This window comes from Apiospora phragmitis, assembly GCF_038363925.1.
Source record: "Apiospora phragmitis strain CBS 135458 chromosome Unknown utg000010l:1.0-9815664.0:1.0-9183399.0, whole genome shotgun sequence".
NCBI lineage: Eukaryota > Fungi > Ascomycota > Sordariomycetes > Amphisphaeriales > Apiosporaceae > Apiospora > Apiospora phragmitis.
The window spans coordinates 4,487,612-4,507,276 of record NW_027117409.1 but is presented as its reverse complement, the minus strand read 5'-3'; the positions used below and the strand labels follow the sequence as shown (position 1 = coordinate 4,507,276).

Below are 19,665 nucleotides of genomic sequence, written 5' to 3'. Positions count from 1 at the left end.
GCGCAACGAAGTATTGGGTGCTTTGATTCTTGGCTTGCTTGGTTTGCTCTGCAGGCTTCGGATTCGCCGTCGTTTCGTTGTTGATCTTGGGCAGTATTCCGTAGGTAGTGGGATAACTTTTTGGATGGTGGGGTTCTTCCTTGGTTATCGTATCATTAAATCATCCATGGCGGGGTCCTTTTCCATCGGCTTCAAGTATGTAATCAATAATCAAAAGCAGTCATTCGATTTTAACGCATCCCAACGCTATTACATACGACATCCCTATATCTAACATGCGCAGGGCCGTGTTCCCCTTGCAAGACCTGCCAGCTTGGTGTGCTCTCAACGATGTCAAATTCCGCAATGTTAAGATCGAGCAAGTTGCGGGCCGCGGAAATGGCTTAGTCGCCGAGGCAGACTTGCCGCCTGGCGGAGCCGACGCAGTGCTCGAGATACCACACGACTTGGTCTTGTCGGCACAAGCAGTCGAAGATTATGCCAAAGTTGACCAGAACTTCCGAGATCTTCTGGAGAAAATCGGCCATCAGGTCAGTCGTTGCCCCTCACTTGGCGCGTGTAAGTCTGGCTCCTGACCAGTCACAGTCACATAGAGCCAACATATTGCTATATTTGTTGATGCAAATGATATTATCATCTCCCGATTTTCCCGATGTTCAAGGTGTCGTCTCTCCCTGGACCCAGTACGTCGGTCTTTTACCAAGCCAGATACCTGTGCCCACGACGTGGGCAGAAGCCGAGCGCGCATATTTACAGGGAACCTCCCTCGAAGTAAGACCTAGTCCACCTAGAAGCCAACTACGTATTGCTCTCTAACAGTGTATCAGAGTGCTGTCTCCGCGAAGCTCTCTGCTCTCACCCGAGAGTTTGATGCGATCAAAGCAAAATCAGACGACCTCCGCTTTTGGTATGACAATGTGTGGGCAGAGGAACGGGTCACTATCCATGATTGGGTCTTGCTTGATGCCATATACAGATCGCGGTCTTTAGAGCTACCGTCATCTGGCGAGTCCATGGTGCCATGCCTAGACTTGGCCAACCACTCTGCTCAGGCCACTGCTCGCTTCGAAGAAGTCACCCAAGACCAAGTCACTATTGTCCTCAGAGATGGCGTTAGCATTTCCAAAGGCCAAGAATTCACGATAGACTACGGGCAAGGAAAGTCAGCAGCGGAGATGCTATTTAATTACGGCTTCGTCGACCCGAATTGTCAAGCAGGAAAACTAGTCCTGCCTCTGGAACCCATGGAAGATGACCCTCTTGCAAAGGCCAAGATGCATATATTCAGGGCACCACCCACGATCCAGGTCACAGATGGCGAGGATGGCGTTCCTAGCTGGAGTTGCCCCTTTGCCTATCTGATGTGCTTGAATGAGGAGGACGGTCTGAATTTTGCTGTCGTGCAGGAGACTGATGGGTCTCAAGAACTGAAACTCTACTGGCAAGATGACGATGCAACAGATCGTTCGCACGACCTGAAGAGTTTGATAGAAAGCCACGAACTAAACAAAATCTTTGAACTAAGAGTCGTCACTGTTGTACTCGAAAGGCTCCAACAACAACTCGAAGAATTGAGCATTCCCGTCAGCAGCAGTAAATACTCTGACCCACCACGGGAGGACATTGTCCGGACTACAGCACATCTAAGAGAAGTCGAACAAGACCTCCTAGAGAGGATGATAGGCAAGCTGGAAAGCCAGGTAAGTCTATTTCGTGTATACGCAAACAACTTAAAACGATGCTTCCACGAGTCCGCTGCTAATAATAGGTTGTGTGGTATAGAGAGACGAGCTCTTTTCAGACGATAGTGTGCTTGCCTATCTCGGGTCGATGGAACCTACCCCAAACGACGAAGACCGCCCGCAGGTGACCGTTAATGAAGATGATAACGAAGACTTTAGCTGATTGGTCGGCCATGCTACTTAGGAAAGATGCGCAGTCAGGACAGGTTCGCCTGATTTATGCAACAGTTACAGTCGCGACGGTGTACATGTGTTACTACGGCTACCCACCTACGGAGAGTTCGTTTCCGCTCAAGTGAAACAAACACTTCATACGAGCACGTGCTCAGTTGCCTAATACTAAAACAAGGGACAGTGACAGCTCAAGCATATGTTGTAATAAAACAATGGGAATGGGAAAATAGCACGGTGAAGCTGGAGAGATGTGGGACTTCCGATACTCGTAGTCAGCCCCGTTTCTGGAGACGCGCCATCCTGTGCTCTAGCTACTCCTGAAAAACAACTTCAGCCTGGCCGTCTCATTTACAAAGTCATTTAAAACCCCGGAGTCGCCATGCCAATTCAAATTGGCCAGCACACGGCAGATTGGCCCCTGGCGGTGCTGGTTGGACTGGCCAGCATCTGATCTATACTAAGTTAGGTATGCTTCACTTTTGATTTTGATTTCCAGATGATCCTTGTGCCATGAGGTGGCGCCTTTGAATGGATTTATCCAGCTGGCCCGGGTACATCGTATTCTACCAGCAGCCCCGAGGGCGCATCTCGGTCATAACGGGTCCCGGGGAGCACAATCCAAAGAAGGGTGCTCGATTTGGTCGATTTCGTCCTATTGCCGAAATATAAGAAGCACTGAGGCAGGCATACAGGGATCACTTGGTTATCTGATTGTCTGCCAATCAAACCGACTCATGTATTCTGCTACGCTCAACAGAAAGTGCAGAGAACCTCAAAGATGAATATCAAAAGCAAAGTGCTGAGGGGTATGACTGCCAGCCCAATCAGAGCCGTTCATGTCTCACAGCAGCTGCCAACCATACAGGCTGACAGGGTCTGAGGGTCTCCAGTCACTTGCAGATGCAGGGCGCCTTTTGAGCACAATGCTTGAACAGGGTGCAGATCAACCCCATTGCGCCACTGCAAATGCCATGTCTGAACAACCAAGCACCATGAGCGAGCACGATAATTACTAGGGAAGATCTATGTATCAACACAATTAGACGGTGACCGACCCCAGGATTTCGGTAGTCTAGGCAGTCAAGGCCTCCTATCACCATGTTCCCCAGGGCAGCTTGGCTGGCTAAGCGACGCTATAGTAGTGGTAAAAGCTACAGGCCTATGACATCCCCGGGATCTGCCTAAGAAGGCGTATCAAACACAACCAGGGGGGTTGTCCTTGGAGAAGGACCTCGGACAAGTTCCACGTGGTATATGGAATCATGCAACCTCGACCACCTCGACTCACAGATTGACCCGAATCCCCGGCCTACTTGATGTTTCAATTCGTAAGGAGTGCAACTGCTCGAGTCAGAACACGCAATGTTGTCTACCTACAGTATGTACTTGGCCAAACCCGTTCCTTTGGTAACCTTGTACAGCCAGCTAGCTATTACAGGCATCGTATAAGGATTAGCATGAGACAAGGAATCGCCACATATCACAATCCAGTACCACTAAATCGTATGCGATACGTCATGGGCAGATCGTCCATCATTACTCCATCGTACGTATTGGGCAGGCTGGCTGGCTGCTGGCAGTGGTCGGCTATCGGGCATGTTTCTTGGAAGCCAGGCTGAGATCCCCGTTCTTCTGTCCGTTTTGACCCGTCCAGGGAGAAATAAAGCACAAAATAAGGCATTGGGGACCGCTGTTTTAGGCCTTCGCTAGTCCGGTTACCGGCCTGCGAAAGTCGGGGCTTAGTGCAGCTGCTAGACTGGCAGGCACCCATGGCCAAGTCGAAGCAAAGCAGCCGTCTGCTGACCTACAGCGCTTGGCATACTAATAAATCCAACATCGCGACTCTCCCTCTCGCTCGCTCGCTCCTTGTCCCCTTCCGTACGCGCAAACACCCGACGACTGACTCTTGCGTGTTACCCCAGACGCCATGATTGGGTGGGCATTCGAGGTAGTACACACACACGAGAGGAGGATGGAGAAGAGAGGCCATGTACTTCTTCAGACTAGGCTACGACGACACTACTGTCACACTACCCAAGGGCTTACCAGAAACTGTGAGGGCGACCGGGATGGCACGATGGTGATCTGGAAGGACCAGTCTGGATTTGGAGCCAGCATGACCAGGACGACGGTGTCGTTGCGTACTGGCCGTAGTACCGGTCGTTCGGAGCCAAAGCCTTTGATTCGCATCGTCGGTGATTGGCGAGAAGCGAGTGTGGGCGGGGATGATGTGTGCGACCCCCAGTCAGCCAGTCTACTGCCCAGTCAACCCCACCCGGGGTAGGCGTGTTGGAACGGAGCAATGACGAGAACCATGTTGTTTTTTTCATCATCCTCGTCGATAATCACTTCTCCTATGTATCCTCGTCAGCACTCGTCTACTCCTGCCTACCCCAGCACCCTTGTCCACCCCAGATTTTTCTCGACGGCGCTATTGGTAGGCTGCGCAGCTGAGGAGGGGGGGGGGGAGGGGGGGACGAGGACGGAGGATCCGCTGGGCTCCGCTGTTCCGTTTCCCTTAATCTTCTCCACACTCACCCACGATTCTCCATTCTCGTCCATACCGACTCTCATCTCCCTTTTCCCTCTCTTTCATCTGGTGTTTTTCTTACATACTCCTTGCTCCTTTATATATCAATACTATTCTTGTCGTGCCAAGCAACGCACCCCCTTATCCCTGAGCCGTTCCGTTGATCAGAGACTGTCTGGAGAATACTACTCAGTTATACGCATACCAATATACTACTACCACTTAATATCTCGTCATCCTGAGCGCGCAGTCCCACGGGCAGGAGAAGGCCCGATAGGCCGTAGTGGAGCCAACTCACGCGAGAACCGCGTTTCACCCTCACCACTGGACTACGTCAAAGGGGATGAAATCATCGCCAAGCTGCTATATCACAAGCAAGGCCACAATCATTCGAGCCCTTGTCTCATTCAGGACGTCGCCATCATGCCTGGAATCCTGCCTATGAAGGTGATCAAGGTGGGCACCAGCTCGCAAAGCCGCATCGCTCAGGCCTGTGACCGCTGTAGGTCCAAGAAGATCCGGTGCGACGGCATTCGGCCGACCTGTTCGCAATGTGCCAACGTAGGGTTTGAGTGTCGTACCAGCGACAAACTCAGTCGTCGTGCCTTTCCTCGCGGCTACACCGAGTCGCTTGAGGAGCGTGTTAGGGCGTTAGAGGCCGAGAACCGAGAGCTTAAGGACCTGCTAGACGAGAAGGATGAGAAGATCGATATGCTGTCCAAGATGCATGGCCATCAGCATCGCCGCGTCTCAGAATCCCCTAGCACGCCATCATCCACAGCAGCATCCAGGAAGGACCAGGGGCCGCCAGTCAAAGAGGACACTTTCCGGGTACAAGCATCGCCGCTGTTGCTCGGCGTTGAGAACTCAGACTCTTACTTTATGGGACCATCAAGTGGTCGTTCATTCATTGGTAAGTGATATTGAGGTGGGCCGTGCAAAGTCATAATCTAACCTGTGTGCAGAAACACTCAAGCGCAGGCTCCAGGAGAATGGAAAGTCTTGCTCCGACTTCAACCCGGAGGCATTCCTCCATATACAAGGCTGTGCACCATTGACCACGAATGAGCCGGCCTCAGCATTGCGGATTCCACCGAGGTTGTTCACTGATCGTTGCGTCAATGTATACTTCCAGGAGTGGGCGCCACTCTTCCCTGTACTGCACAAGCCTACTTTCCTTCGTCTGTACGAGGATTTCTCCGCCGATGCCGACAAAGTCAAGAGCAACTACAAGATTGCTCAGCTCTACCTCGTCTTCGGCATTGCTTCATTGTCGAGCGAATCGCCCGACTACGAACAGATCGCTGCTTGCGAGGACCAGTGGCAAAAGGCCCTCGATGCCATCCTCATGGAAAACACTATGAACACGTTGCAGTGCTTGGTGCTTGCTCTGATATACTGCAGCATAAGGGCAGACTACAAGCGCTTAGTACACTACAAGGGCGTGGCCGTGGCCTTATCACATCGATTGGGATTGCATCAGAGCCAAAAGCGCTTCTCTTTTGGCGCTTTGACTATCGAAACCCGAAAGAAGGTCTTCTGGACCCTGTACGCGCTGGACTGGTAAGTATCTTCCACCACTATACACTTGTATGAAACCCGAGCGGCCATGACTGACTATATCCCGCAGTTTCTCTGCTGCTATGCTCGGATTGCCCAAGGTCCTGCGGGAGGAAGATATCCATACAGAGCTCCCGTCCGATTGTGACGACGAGTATGTTACGGAAAAGGGGTTCCAGCCTACTCTACCCGGAGAGTATACCAGGATCTCGAGCGCCCTTGCACTATTTAGGCTGTCGCGGATCCTGGCCAAGGTCTTGGGCAAGAATTATCCCGCCTCGACATCTTACGAACTTTCTCTGCAACAGATCGCTGCTCTCGATGCCGAGTTGTGCGAGTGGAGCGAGGACCTGCCAACTCACCTGAAGCTTACCTTTGCTCAGGACAAACCGTCCACGGATGTCACCGGAAGCCGTTCCCCAATTCTTGTAAGTCCATACTGACTCAACCCGATGAGGTTCGATCTGACTTTTGATAGGCCCTCGCCTACTACCATACGCGTATCCTGATCCACCGGCCCGCTATCGGTACCAATCTGGGCTCCAAGGACGCCCCGTCTCTCATGACCATCTCGGAGTCGAGCAAACACACTATCCAGATCGTCCAGTTGCTCGAAGAGCGCGGCATGTCCTTCTCCTTCTGTCTCAATAAGACGGACATACTCGTCCTGTGTGGAATGACCCTCTTGTACCAGGCCATTGGTCTGAAGCAGGAAAGCAAACTCATGAAAGACGCCACTCGACTCGTCAATGGTGTACTGAAGATCCTGCAGAAGTCCAAGGCACCTGGGACCCTGAATCTGAAGAAGATAGCCTCTATGGTCATAGCACTTGAGGAGCAAGCGTCAAAAAGTAAGACGACTTCGCCGCCTCCGCTAGCTGGAACGCCGTTGTCCACTCACAAGAGCACCAGCCCAGTAATGGCAGCACCGCCTCTGAGAGCTTCACCAGGCGTTCCTGCTCCCAGGAAGAAATCAAGCCACAATATTGGACGCCACTTGAGTGCGAGCGTAAGCGAGACAGATCTGCTTGCACAGCAAGAGAAGCTTCGTCGTATGACTATGCCGAGTGCATCCGCCATACGCCCCGACTTCTACCGCCCCCTCTCTCGTGCCTCTTTCGACGGCACAAACCAAGAACACGCTATGCCTCCCCGTCGAGACCACCGCTACTCGATTTCACATCTTCAGCAATCGATGATGCGGTTGTCACCAGCTCAGAAGACGAAAGCAAATCTCGACTACCTTTCGCTGGGCAGCCACCCTGCGCCTGTGCACCAGCCCGTTTCACCACACGAGCAAACGCAAGCCTACCCCTCGCATCTTTCGACTCGGCCACACCAGGCACCTTCGCCCATATATTCCGTGCCCAACCCCTTCACTGGGGAAAAGCGTGGTGCTGCGGGCGGCGTGTCACCCTCGGAATGGGAAGCATTACTTGGTGCCATGGACGGCGGGCAGGTCAATGTGTACGATGCCATCTACGGAGGTCCGGCCATCTCACTACAGGAGGCAGAATCAACACACTCAGGCGGCGAGACGGCCTACGGCGACTGGTCGCCGGACGCATGGGATCTGAGCGGTCTCCAAGTTGGGCATCAGCCCCAGAGTGTATTCAGCCTCAGCGACGAGAGCCTTTCGTCCGACGACGTGGGTGCCGGCAACGAAGCGTTCGCCGGTATAGGCGGCGGCGACGATTTCCATCATCATAACAACAGCAACAACAATCTGCACCATCACTCGCGGTTCGCGCATGAAACCCTCATGCTGGACGGCTTGGATTTGTCGTTGGTTTAATGAATGAGTGGTGCCGGGGCTTTTCCCGGTCTGAAGTATTATGAGAGCATGAACTTTGTCTATCCCCCATGAACGAGTGTAGGTATTACGCGTCATTCGTACCTTATTGTTATGTTTTGGTCGGAGTTGGTGGATGGATTATGTGCAAAGGGGTGCACTCCGTTTGGGACTGGGAATCAAAGGTGGCATATATTACGGCTGGTGGCTCCGAGTGTTTTTCCATAATACCAGACTGGGGCGTTGGCAGGTGCTGTGTGGTTTTATGACACATTTTTGTGTGTGCCCCTGTCGGTTCTTGGAGTCGTTTATCGTTTCTGGCGAGAATGAATGTATTGCGCTTGAAAGGGTTGGCTGATGCCCCTTAAAGCTTGTCTTGGCCCTGAAAGCAACATCGTCCTTTTCCCCCTTGCTTGGTTTACAAAAAGAAAGAGAAGATTCCGGTAGCCAGAAAAGAGTATCTCTAGCTAGTTTCATACATAATATTCCAAGAGTACAATACACAAGCTTTCGCAACTTCTGCAGCGTGCCGACGAATATGATCCCCATATGTTGTGTACTTAGTCAGTACTAGACCAGATAGAAGAAGCCACAAGTAGCAACTTTCCATCTCTCTATATTATATACGACCTCAATCCTATACATACATAATATCCTACACGAGTGAGCCTATCCATCATTGACTCCTCAGAGCCTTCTGTACGCGCTGCCGCGGCGTCCCGGCCTTGACGAGAGCCACCAAGGCGACCGACATAGCCAGCACCCGAAACAGCACGAGGAAGACGAGCGGTTTCGGCCGCCGCAGGCTCAGGAAGTGCCGCCTCTGCCGCCGCTCGGCCGCCTCCTCGCCCTCGTCGTCGGGCCACTCCTTACAGAGCTGCAGGAAGCGCTCCGGGTTGTCCGTGATGACGCCGTCGACGCCCTTGCGGATGCTCCACCGCATCCAGTCGTCGTCGTTGACGGTCCAAACGAAGACGGAGCGCCCGGCATCGCGGGCGGCCCGGAGGAAATCGGTCCCGTAGGGGCCGACCAGGCTGTAGACGAACATGTTGAAGTTCATCTTGGGCACGGCCAGCAGCTCCCGCGCGTAGCTCAGGGACCAGCCGATGTGGGCTAGGGGGAAGTCGGGGAGAATCTTCTGGCAAAGCCTTGCGTATTTGGCCTTTTTCGAGGAGGAGTAGTAGACTGTTAGCTTGGCCTGGGTTGTTCCCGCCACTTAAGGGGCAACGAAGAAAGATAGATAGAGAAAACTGACATCCCAGCAGCCCATGATGATCCTTTCTTTCCATTCCCGTTTCGTCGTCGGCACGGTTGCGAAGGTAGCCGCTACCCGGCTTATAAGCTCGGTAGGATCGTCATCTTTCTAGGTAGCAGGGCGAAGCAAGGAGGCTTTACGTTAGCAAACACTTCTGCTTCAAGTCTGACGAAGAAAAGACAGCATGGCGAAACATTAACCGCGGCGTCATACTTTTATATCGAGCAGAATCCAAATGTTTTCCTGCCCCGGTTGCACCAAGTATTCCAGGAGGTCTACGAGGCGCGGCATTGGCTCATGCGGCTTTCGTGTAGTGCGTAGTGTGCTCAAATAGCTCCAGTCGCAATCGGCCACCTTGCGGTCCTCGCCAAAGCATCGCTTCAGAGTGCCGTCCTGGTATCAGGTCACATAGTCAGTCTTCATCGCCATAAAAACTAACTGACCGGTCATTCCGTTTGCTCCCCGTTTACTCTCAAACAGCATGGCCCAGGAGGACATATCCCAATCCACCACACGGGGGAGAAGAAGAGAAAGAGAAAGCAAAAATGACGAGCACGAACATGCGATAAAACCACGATACCGTCTTTCGACAGGTGCAGATCTGTCTCAATGGCATGTGCGCCGATCTCGACGGCACTGCGGAACGCGGCCATGCTGTTCTCCGGGTAGGCCATCTTGTAGCCGCGGTGGGCGATGGCTTGCGGCAGCTGGCGGCGGCTGACCGCACCACCTCCGTCTTGGCTGCCGCCGCGGCCAGGCCTTTGCAGGGCTGCCGAGAACGGGGCTCCTGGGAAAGGGGGCGGCTAGCATTAGCCACTATTCTCCAGGGATTCGGTTCACACAAAGAAATCCTATGAGGGAGATAAAGACCCGACTGAGCTTACCGGCAGACATGTCGGGCTTGTTCTGGGATGCCAACAGTGGTGTCGACTCTTTGGAAGCCATATTAGCGGGTGATGGATGTGTGTCGCGACGAGAAGTGCTGGTCTCCTTCGACACGCTGCCCAGCACAAGGAAAGGACCTTTATGGCAGACGACACCTTGCGGACAAATTACGAATATGCCAACGGATGACAAATGGACCGCCAGAGAGTTGAATGATAAGGCAGGGGACGGACCGGGAGAATCCAACGGATGATTATTTCGCAACCGCTATCGAAAGGAGGGGTGACGTCGCTGTATCATCAGGCAAGGACAATAGATGGTTGTTTCTGGGTTTGTATAATCTCCTTTCTCCCTCCTTCATTGGAGCGACTGACCAAGGGGATTTCGTGAAAGCCGTCTTATGCTGTTGGGTTCGACCTCTCGGAAATAAGCGAAGATAGCCAGAGCTAAAGTCCTCGCCTCCTACTAGTCGATGAATTGTGTTGGTCTAGAAGTCGCGAATACGCCGCCCGACGAGATTACAAGTTGGTTGCCCACGGTTGCCGCAAGCCGAAGCAGCCACTCAGATATTGATAATGCAAATTTTTTGTTTCTGGTTTGGGCGAGGTGGAGGAGAAGGGTTAGTGTAGTAGCTGTCTCGCCCGATCGGTTGATAGTGGGGAGCGTCTGGGGCGGACGTCTGAACCTGGTGTTATTGTTGGATCGGATGAAATGAGTAAGTGAACATGCACGCAGTACGTCAGAAATCCTTCATTGGTGGTAAAGTCTACATAATAATCGTGAAACTTGGGGGGAGGAAGAGATGCGATGTAGTAGCTTAATTGCTCATGGCGATCATCACGAGCGGAAGCTGAAGCATGCCAAGTCTCAGATCTGGCCCATACAACCCTCCCAAGACATGGTTGACCCATCGAACCCAATCATTTCGTTATATAATTGCTAACATGCGTGGGCTATATACGCGTTGTACATTTAACATATACCGTGTGGTGCTACTTTATGAAGCCAACCTTGGTCACCGCGTCGGAGCCAAGCCGCCCTCCGTAACCTGCGTCTTGGCTCGGGACCGCCGATGCTTGCGCAGCTTCCACTGTCTCCTCTTTTTGCTGGAGTGGCGGTCGCATGTTGCTCCAAAGCCGATGCATTCGGCGCAAGCGCCTGCAGACCGTACATCGATCCGACGAGAAAGGATGTGGCTATCTCAGTGTAATCACCCTCGGCTAACCTGTAGTCATGGTCTGGATTTCATATCTTCTACTAAAACAAATGTAAGACTGGCGCCCACCGTAGTCCACAGCTCCTTGGTCTTGAAATTCGCAAAGTATTTGCATGCTTCGCCGGTGGTCATGTCCATCCTGTCTTCAGACGAAAAGCAGTAGGCAGCCTCAATAGTAAACCCGCTTCAACCACCAAACTTCTTGCCGAAAGCGAGCGTGCCCCCGATGAACTTGCCCACGACGTAGCCCCCGTACACGCCGCACAAGATGGTGATGGGCCACTTCTGCCACTCGCGATCCCAGTCCAGAGGGATGGGTACGGCGCCTGCCCACGCGCCCACACATCCGCCCACCAAACCTCCAAAGGCCTCGTCGAACGGTGCCCGCGCGCTAAGGATCTCGAGCCAGTCGTTCGTCGAAATTCCGTGTGTGTAGAACAGCGGGAACAGGCCCAGAAGCGACAGGTGCAGCGAGCAGAGGGCCGTTTGCGGGATGTGTGTGAGGAGGGGCGCACCGAAGAGGACGAAGAAGATCTGGAGTCCAAAGGTCGCAAACATGGACAGCCCGAGGGCCACAACGACGGTCTGTAAACGGACGAAGTTATTTAGTTGATCATAGTCTGAAGCAGCTTGGTTGGTGATTAGAAATGGCTGACAACATACACTCGAGATGTTGGGGGCGTGGGCATCAGCGACAAGCTTCCGCTTCTCGCCCGGCCGAAGCTTCTTGGCGGGCTGGACGGCGGCCGAAGAACCCGCCGCTGGGAGACAGATGACGGCGTAGGCGACCTGGAGAGACGCGACTACGGGAAGGGAGCTGAGCATTGTCGACACGGGGTCTCGGACCAGCGCACCAAAACGCAGATAGAAAAGCGACAGCAGGAGGGCCAGGTGGACGTGTCGGAGAGCCTGAGCTAGAGGCGACTGCAGAGTCGGGATGGCACGGCACAGGGCTTCATCTTCGGTGGAAGCAGTTTTCTGCCCCGAACCAGCGGCGACAGTCTTGCCTGAAGGCGCAGACATGGTGACAGGATCTACAAGAGGCATTGGGGCGAAATGAGTGACACGGCAATGCGTGGGATGGATCGTGGTTCTCTTCAGGGTCGGGACAAGAGCTTACCCTGTACAAGGCAATCCAATGACAATTGGCGGGAAATGATGGAGCTCATCCCGCTAAGCAGCATGGTGTCACATGGCGATAGCGATAGCGTACCTAGCTGAACATCTACTGCTAAGAAAACTTTAGGTGGGGTATCCTCGTTTGTTAGACGATGCAGTTATCAGAGCTACAGGCCAGTAATTTGTTTCACAGATAATTCATTGACTATTGGGTTGCTATGGGGGCTATTCCAGATACTAGCAAGGCTGTCTAGTCATCCATCATGGCTTTGATTTCGCCAAATGCGGATGATCGGGGGAACCATGCGGTGGACTGTTGTGCCCGATTCTGCCGGGGGCCCTATAATGATGGCAGGCGATAGATAGTGAAGGCCTCATATCATCGTTCGTGGTCAGCAAGATGGCATTTGTGTGTAGATACTATAACCGCGTGAATGACACCCTCACGAAGCCTCCTCCTTGGCTTCGGGGATGAGGTTACGCAGCGACAGATCGTAGATGACGTCCTCAACCTTCTTGACGTGATACTTGACAGCATCGACTCGGCGGCGCAGAATGTCGTTCTTCAAGTTCAGCAGCTGGAAGCCGGCGAACAGATCCTTGATGAACGAGCTGATGCGGACGGTGAGGTTGATGTCGCCCATAGTCACCGAGTTCATAGCAAGGCGACTGAGCTCCTCGGTCAGATCCGTCATGGCCAGGATATATTCCTCGATGGTGACATGGAACTCGTCACGGTCAGTGAGATTGATGGGGACTGTGTGGAATTTTTAGTATGTGTATGAGCATTGTGACGACAATGCGAGGAGAGGGAGAGTCATACCTTGCAGGATCTCACCGACTTCCTCGATTCGTAGAAGGCGGCCCTGCTCGCCAGGTCGGGATTCGCTGCTCATGCCGCCGAGCCAAGCCGTCACCAACATGACTGCGACGAGGTTCTGGACGCTACGGCTCCATCTCTGGTTGTACCTACGGTCTGTTAGCTGGGTTTGGATACAGATAAATCAGTTGCTTGAGGCCATACTTGTAGTACGGGTAGTTGGAGGCAAATTTGCCGAGTTCCTGGATGCTCGCAATGGCAGGCTGGATGCCTTCCTTCTCGATCTGGTTCAGAAGAGGCTGGACTGCAAACAAAGTCAGTCATACAAATGTAGCACCAGGGCAGCGCCGACGCGGGAAAATGCAAATATAAAAATTACCAACGTACTTTTGGAGGTTGGGGTTGAGTGAATACGGCTGAGGTAGCCTTGAGCAGTCGAGATCTGTCGGTTCAAAACGGCCGTGATCTGGTGAAGCTTCTCGTTGACATCGATATCCTGCTCTGCATGGGACTGCAGGAACTGGAAGATGGCGGGATCGATCATGGCAGGGGCGCTGTTGCTGGCCATGGTGACTATCTTGCTCTTGGTGGTTGGATGTGTGTCTGATGGATTGACAAGGCCCGAATCTGCAAGGTAGTTGAGGACTTAAGGTTGAGAAAGCGTTTTCACAAATGGGCAGGTTGTTGGACGTCACCTCGAGTTCACGAGACCACGATATGGCAATGGGAACACCGAGGAATCAAGTCACGAAAAACGAGTTGCCCATACGAATGAGGATCAATTAATACTACGTAGATATCTCGAGATCCAATGGCCTGCCTTTTCATAGTAATCTAGCAAGTTTCCAAACTGCCATGCGATGCAATCCAGTCACCACCAGCAGCAAGTCCATCGTCACCATTTTGGCCAACATACGGCTCAAATGTCATTTGACAGACAATAATGACAGGCCTTCTCAGCAACTCAAACAAGGTGAAAAAATAAGCACTCTTCTTCACAACACCAGGCGAACTGGTGTCTGTAATGAAAAGATGATGTTGCGTCACTTGGAGGCAGTGTAATACCAAGGACACGGTGGGCAGGTGGCATGTGCAAGCACAGAGGTCACCACCCTAAGGGCAAAAATAAGAATAATCACGATTGAGATCCTTAGATCTCTTTCAGAGATTAAACTGAAAAGAACAGATACTACACTTGATCTAAGCCAAAAGGCAAAGAAGAGCTAAAGAGGAAAGGAAAGAGAAATTCCAAGACGGAGGGAGGGAAGGGAGATATTTATATCCCAAAACTGGGCCAGCTGGGTGGGATCCACATCTACTGATTGCACAGCGGTCTGGCTGTGGGCCCTAGATCCAATGGGCAATTGCTCTGATACTGAATTTTGATTGGCTGTAAATTGGCAAATCCGGCTTGGCACCATCTAATTTTGTACCAATCAAAAAATCAGGATCAGAGCAACTGCCCATTGAATATGGGCAGCAGCTTACCTGCCTAACTGTAAATGCTTTGAGCTGATTGGCTGCTTGCCAGCTCAGAATGCCTGAGTTCCACGTTCCTATCTCAGGCAGTACTGCTTCACTGTGTGCACTGTGATTCAACCCATAGGATGTCAGTCACAGTAACAACATATCGCTACACAAATGAGGTTCATATGATAGATTATTCTATTAATGCAGACAATCATTTGTTTATGTACTATGTGATATGTTCTCCTCCATGTCCAGTCAGCATCGCCAAGTTCGTTTGACTGTTGTTTCCTGATGATGATCCAACTATGGAATTCCCTCCCAATGGCCGTCTCTTAATCCATCAACTACCTACTGGGGAACCTGCAGCAGGAGCTTCCCGGTTGTCTTCCGGCTTTCTAGGTCAATATGAGCCTGCTTGGCATTCTCGAGCTGGTATGTGCTTGTCTTTTCCAACTTGACAATACCCTTTTCGATCATCCCGAGTAGCTCAGTCGCGTACTTGTGGAATTCCTCGGCGGTGACTACGTAGCCGAAGAGCGTAGGCCGCATGAGCTTCAGGTTCTTCGCCGGCGTCCCGGCACTAAGTCGAAGGGGATCGACCGGCGGCACCGCGCCGCTGGCGTTGCCGAAGACGCAGAGGGTCGCCTTTCTCGCCGCCAGCTGCAGGTCGGCCTCGAAAGTGGCCGCTCCCACGCCGTCAAAGACACAGTCAATACCGTGCCCCTCGGTGATCTTCAGAACCTCGGCCACGATCTCATCCTGCGGCTTGCGCGAACTGATGACCCATTGAGCTCCGTTCTTCTTGGCCGTGTCCATTTTCTCGGGCGTTCCGGCCGTGCCAATGACATTGGCGCCGACGGATGAGCACATCTCGCATAGAATCGAGCCGACGCCTCCGGCGGCGGCATGGACGAGGACCCATTCGCCGGCCTTGACTGGGTGAGCCTCGCGGATGAAGGTCAACGCAGTCAGCCCTTGGAGCAGGGACGCAGCAGCCATGTTGGTCGAGATGTTATCGGGTAGCTTGATGCAGGTATGAGGGGAGATGACGTTGTACTGCGCGTATGAGCCACGAGTAGAGCTCAGATAACCCACGCGATCACCCGGCTTGAAGTTCGAGACGGATGGATGCACGTCGACGACAATACCACCAGCCTCGCCTCCAGTGATCATGGGCATAGGCGCTTTGTAGAGCCCCTTTCGGAAGTAGCTATTTTTACCGTAGTTAGTCAAAGGAATAGCACGCGCTCTCTAAGGAGTCATAACTCACGTATCAATGTAGTTGACACCGACCCATTCATTCTTGACGAGGATTTTCCCTTCACTTAACTGAGGCACTGCCAGGTCTGTCTTCCACTTGAGGACTTCCGCGTCTCCCGGCTCCTCAATGAGGATACCGGACATGGTCTGGGGGATTGATGCCATGGTCGAGTGTCTATAGTACTTGTATTCCTGGATAACTGGTGGCAAACGAATAGCCGGTATTGTAACAACTGGCTAGTAGTGGGCGGTTATCACGACAATAGGTATATGTAGTTTGTGGATTGGTACTGAGATGTATTCTGGAGGCCCGCAACTCCGAGCGGCGGGGTAAGCCCGGTTGGAGGAGGAGACCATTATATGCACGACAACTACGGCCGCTATCAAGTTTACACTTTGCCACCTCAGGGCATACTTACAAATAACACTTGTTTGAACCGCTTGGATTGCTTGATAATCCAGCAAAAGGTAACGAGGGCATGCGCTATATTTTGGTTTGCAAGCGGCAGTCTCCCTGCGTCCTAGTGTGTCTCCATCACCAGCATGCATGGTGGATGGATACCAGAAGGTGTTCACATCAACAACTCGTCTCCAGGAGTGCTTGGGTAGCTGAAGAGGGGAGCAGCCCGTCTCACGTAGAAGACGATGGTACTTACTTGTCAGATATGCTCGTTGACGACAACCGACCTGAGCACAGCTGCACAGGTTTGTATGGAGTGGGGGCGTGGCTGGGTTTACGTATATTGAAGATCCCCTACTAGCAAACCAGCTTGTCAGGTACGCTTCTGCGGGGGCGGCCGGCTCCGATAGGCAGTCATGGCTGGGCTACCTCCATTAACCTACATACTTATTGGACTCAGCCCTGTATTGAGTAAACAACAAGGCTGAGTAGAACCCCCCTCCTGGAAAAGTGAGATTTTGATATTGGCTCTGAAGAAGACCATCATCTTGCCCTGCGAAGAAGAGAAGTTGGACGGATATAACAACACCAATAAGCTTGAGGTTCGATACTCCCTCCTCCTCCTCCTCCTCCTTTACCTAGACCCCACTATCCAACTCCAAACCTCGCTCCAAGTGCTGCCCAACCTACATGGTTGTAGTAGTACAGCATAGATCGTCATAACCAGTACGCAAAACGGACATCATCACACATTCCCTAGTTGGAGAGCTCATGCACAACCCTTACTAAGACGCAAATTGCAGGCAAAAGAGGCGACCAACTAGATCCCTAAGCTAGCAACCATGGCTGAAGTCGTCAAAGACAAGGACGCCATCACCTGCCACATCCTGGACACCAGCATCGGCAAGCCGGCCCGGGGCGTGCGGGTGCGGCTGGAGGGCGGGCACGCGCCGCTCAAGACGTTCGAGTCGCTGACGGACGACGACGGCCGCATCAAGGCCTGGCTGCCCTTCAGCACCGACCGCGACTCGGGCGACGTGCCCACGTTCAGCCTCGACGATGTCCTGAGCGAGGTCGAGTCCACGTCGGTCTGGACCCTCCGCTTCGACACGGGCGCCTACTTTGGCGAGGACAAGACCTTCTTTCCCGAGGTCGTCGTCACCTTCTCCGTCCAGAAGGGCCAGCACTACCACGTTCCTTTGCTGCTGTCGCCGTACAGCTACTCGACTTACCGGGGAAGCTGAGAAGTGAAGGAGTGTTCAGGCGAAGGAAAAGTTCAGACTGGACGTTGATGAAGCGCCTTCTAGAGTGGAGGGAGGGCCTTGATGGTGTTTGGCTTTTGGCACGGCTGCTGAGGTTTCCCTGGAAAAGGCAACCCTTGGTGATTTCACACAAGATACGAAAGAGTGGGTATGTTAGATCAGCATCAATACTACCGCCGAACCACCTGATGAGTGTCTGCTTTCCAGTCGTGAAACTGAGTAACAAGAGCAGTGATGTGTGATGAGTTTCTTTGTGTCCTGGGGTAGATACTTAAGCATGATACTAAGGCACTCATAAAGTACTTACTAAGATCCATTCTCCTGCCGTCAGCCTGTTCTTATGTTAAAAAGGCCTAGGTGTAAATTCGAGGGCATCTTATACTTGACTCTCTTCTAATACTAACTACCTCAATCTCTGGTGAACCTGATACTCCTTTTACTAACCCGTTGGCCGTACATATGACAACTGAACTCACCCACCTCTAAGATCTGTGATCAGGTAAAAGAGCCTCCTATACCTTAACGCAAGATACACAAGGCACAGGTGCTTCGTACCACAAACCAAAGATGGCAAGAGCAATTTTATTTCTGGGCACGAAAGTGCAATTAATTTGGCGATTTAAAATTGTCTGGTTGCTCTATTGAGATATAGAGTATGGAGTACATAAGTGATATCTTGTATACCAGACTTACTGACTACGGTACCCCGCCATGGAGTTGCTCGCTGGAATGGAGGGGCACTAGATTACGTAGGGGCCCCTAGCATGTGGTTTAGATCAATTGGATAGTAGAGATGTCCAAGGCATTCCATCACTGTCCACCAATTATCTACAAGTACCTATTCTACGTCAGTCTTTCCTAGATAGACCAGACAAACCACTCGTTCGCGCGACAACGACATACGCATTCCACGTCCCACCCAATTATTGCGAAGCAGTGTCTCTAAGAAGAAAAGAGAGAGAAAAAGAGAAAACCCGCCCGACAAGAAATCATGGCCTCCACCGCCGTAGTCTCGGCCTCCGACGGCCTCGAGCCGACGCTGCAGTCGATCCTGGACCAGAAGTCGCTGCGCTGGATCTTCGTCGGCGGCAAGGGCGGCGTGGGCAAGACGACGACGTCATGCTCACTGGCCATCCAGCTGGCCAAGGTGCGCCGCTCCGTCCTGCTCATCTCCACCGACCCAGCCCACAACCTGTCCGACGCCTTCTCCCAGAAGTTCGGCAAGGAGGCCCGCCTCATCGACGGCTTCGACAACCTCAGCGCCATGGAGATCGACCCCAACGGCAGCATCCAAGACCTGCTGGCCGGACAGGGCGACGAGTCCAACGCGGACCCCCTGGCCGGCGGCATGGGCGGCATGATGCAGGAGCTGGCCTTCGCTGTAAGTCGTTACTGCTTACTTTATTATTATATACATTGCTTGGTGCTATCGTGGCTTTTACGTTTTGTCGGGGAAGAAAGAAGAAACCATGAAACTAACGAAGGGCAAATTGCAGATCCCCGGTATCGATGAGGCCATGTCCTTCGCCGAAGTCCTGAAGCAAGTCAAGTCGCTCTCGTACGAGACCATCATCTTCGACACGGCGCCAACGGGCCACACCCTGCGCTTCCTGCAGTTCCCCTCGGTGCTCGAGAAGGCGCTGGCCAAGATCTCGCAGCTGTCGTCGCAGTACGGCCCCCTGCTGAACGGGTTCCTCGGGTCCAACGGCTCGCTGCCCAACGGCCAGAACCTCAACGAGATGATGGAGAAGCTCGAGGGCCTGCGCGCCACCATCAGCGAGGTCAACACCCAGTTCAAGGACGAGAACCTGACGACGTTTGTCTGCGTCTGCATCGCCGAGTTTTTGAGTTTGTACGAGACGGAGCGCATGATCCAGGAGCTCGCCACCTACGGCATCGACACCCACTGCATCGTCGTCAACCAGCTGCTCTTCCCCAAGCAGTCGAGCGAGTGCGACCAGTGCAATGCCCGCCGCAAGATGCAGAAGAAGTACCTCGACCAGATCGAGGAGCTCTACGACGAGTTCAATGTCGTGCGCATGCCCCTGCTTGTCGAGGAGGTCCGCGGCAAGGAGAAGCTCGAGCGCTTCAGCGACATGCTGATCACTCCCTACGTCCCGCCTGAGTAGTGGAAGAGGAAGAAGAGTAACAGTTTATACCAATACCAAACCCCCAAATGA

At 52.8% G+C, this 19,665-nt stretch overlaps 8 protein-coding genes across 8 annotated transcripts; 4 read left to right on the top strand and 4 right to left on the bottom strand.

The window, feature by feature from the left end:
• Positions 1-275: 275 nt before the first annotated feature.
• On the top strand, positions 276-1,905 carry PG994_011143 (uncharacterized protein; the record flags this gene model as incomplete). The annotated part of the gene is made up of 4 exons (XM_066862552.1): positions 276-530; positions 586-771; positions 828-1,700; positions 1,783-1,905. 4 exons carry the CDS (start codon positions 276-278, stop codon positions 1,903-1,905), a joined length of 1,437 nt encoding a protein of 478 aa, XP_066711662.1.
• Positions 1,906-4,869: 2,964 nt separating this feature from the next.
• PG994_011142 (uncharacterized protein) lies at positions 4,870-7,801 on the top strand (the record flags this gene model as incomplete). Its single annotated transcript, XM_066862551.1, has 4 exons — positions 4,870-5,359; positions 5,412-6,009; positions 6,077-6,434; positions 6,485-7,801. The coding sequence occupies 4 exons, from the start codon at positions 4,870-4,872 to the stop codon at positions 7,799-7,801; spliced, it is 2,763 nt and encodes a 920-aa protein (XP_066711661.1).
• Positions 7,802-8,474: 673 nt separating this feature from the next.
• Positions 8,475-9,856, bottom strand: PG994_011141 (PLC-like phosphodiesterase; the record flags this gene model as incomplete). The annotated part of the gene is made up of 4 exons (XM_066862550.1): positions 8,475-8,996; positions 9,054-9,161; positions 9,267-9,446; positions 9,614-9,856. Coding segments are annotated over 4 exons (1,053 nt in total), but the record flags the coding sequence as incomplete, so codon positions are not given.
• Positions 9,857-11,340: 1,484 nt separating this feature from the next.
• On the bottom strand, positions 11,341-12,177 carry PG994_011140 (GPI biosynthesis protein family Pig-F; the record flags this gene model as incomplete). The annotated part of the gene is made up of 1 exon (XM_066862549.1): positions 11,341-12,177. One exon carries the CDS (start codon positions 12,175-12,177, stop codon positions 11,341-11,343), a length of 837 nt encoding a protein of 278 aa, XP_066711659.1.
• Positions 12,178-12,716: 539 nt separating this feature from the next.
• On the bottom strand, positions 12,717-13,661 carry PG994_011139 (sequence-specific DNA binding protein; the record flags this gene model as incomplete). Its single annotated transcript, XM_066862548.1, has 4 exons — positions 12,717-13,030; positions 13,097-13,242; positions 13,298-13,397; positions 13,481-13,661. 4 exons carry the CDS (start codon positions 13,659-13,661, stop codon positions 12,717-12,719), a joined length of 741 nt encoding a protein of 246 aa, XP_066711658.1.
• Positions 13,662-14,911: 1,250 nt separating this feature from the next.
• Positions 14,912-15,988, bottom strand: PG994_011138 (uncharacterized protein; the record flags this gene model as incomplete). The annotated part of the gene is made up of 2 exons (XM_066862547.1): positions 14,912-15,773; positions 15,834-15,988. 2 exons carry the CDS (start codon positions 15,986-15,988, stop codon positions 14,912-14,914), a joined length of 1,017 nt encoding a protein of 338 aa, XP_066711657.1.
• Positions 15,989-17,065: 1,077 nt separating this feature from the next.
• Positions 17,066-17,467, top strand: PG994_011137 (transthyretin domain protein; the record flags this gene model as incomplete). The annotated part of the gene is made up of 1 exon (XM_066862546.1): positions 17,066-17,467. One exon carries the CDS (start codon positions 17,066-17,068, stop codon positions 17,465-17,467), a length of 402 nt encoding a protein of 133 aa, XP_066711656.1.
• A 1,009-nt stretch (positions 17,468-18,476) lies between these two features.
• PG994_011136 (uncharacterized protein) lies at positions 18,477-19,614 on the top strand (the record flags this gene model as incomplete). The annotated part of the gene is made up of 2 exons (XM_066862545.1): positions 18,477-18,866; positions 18,982-19,614. 2 exons carry the CDS (start codon positions 18,477-18,479, stop codon positions 19,612-19,614), a joined length of 1,023 nt encoding a protein of 340 aa, XP_066711655.1.
• Between the last annotated feature and the right edge of the window lie 51 nt (positions 19,615-19,665).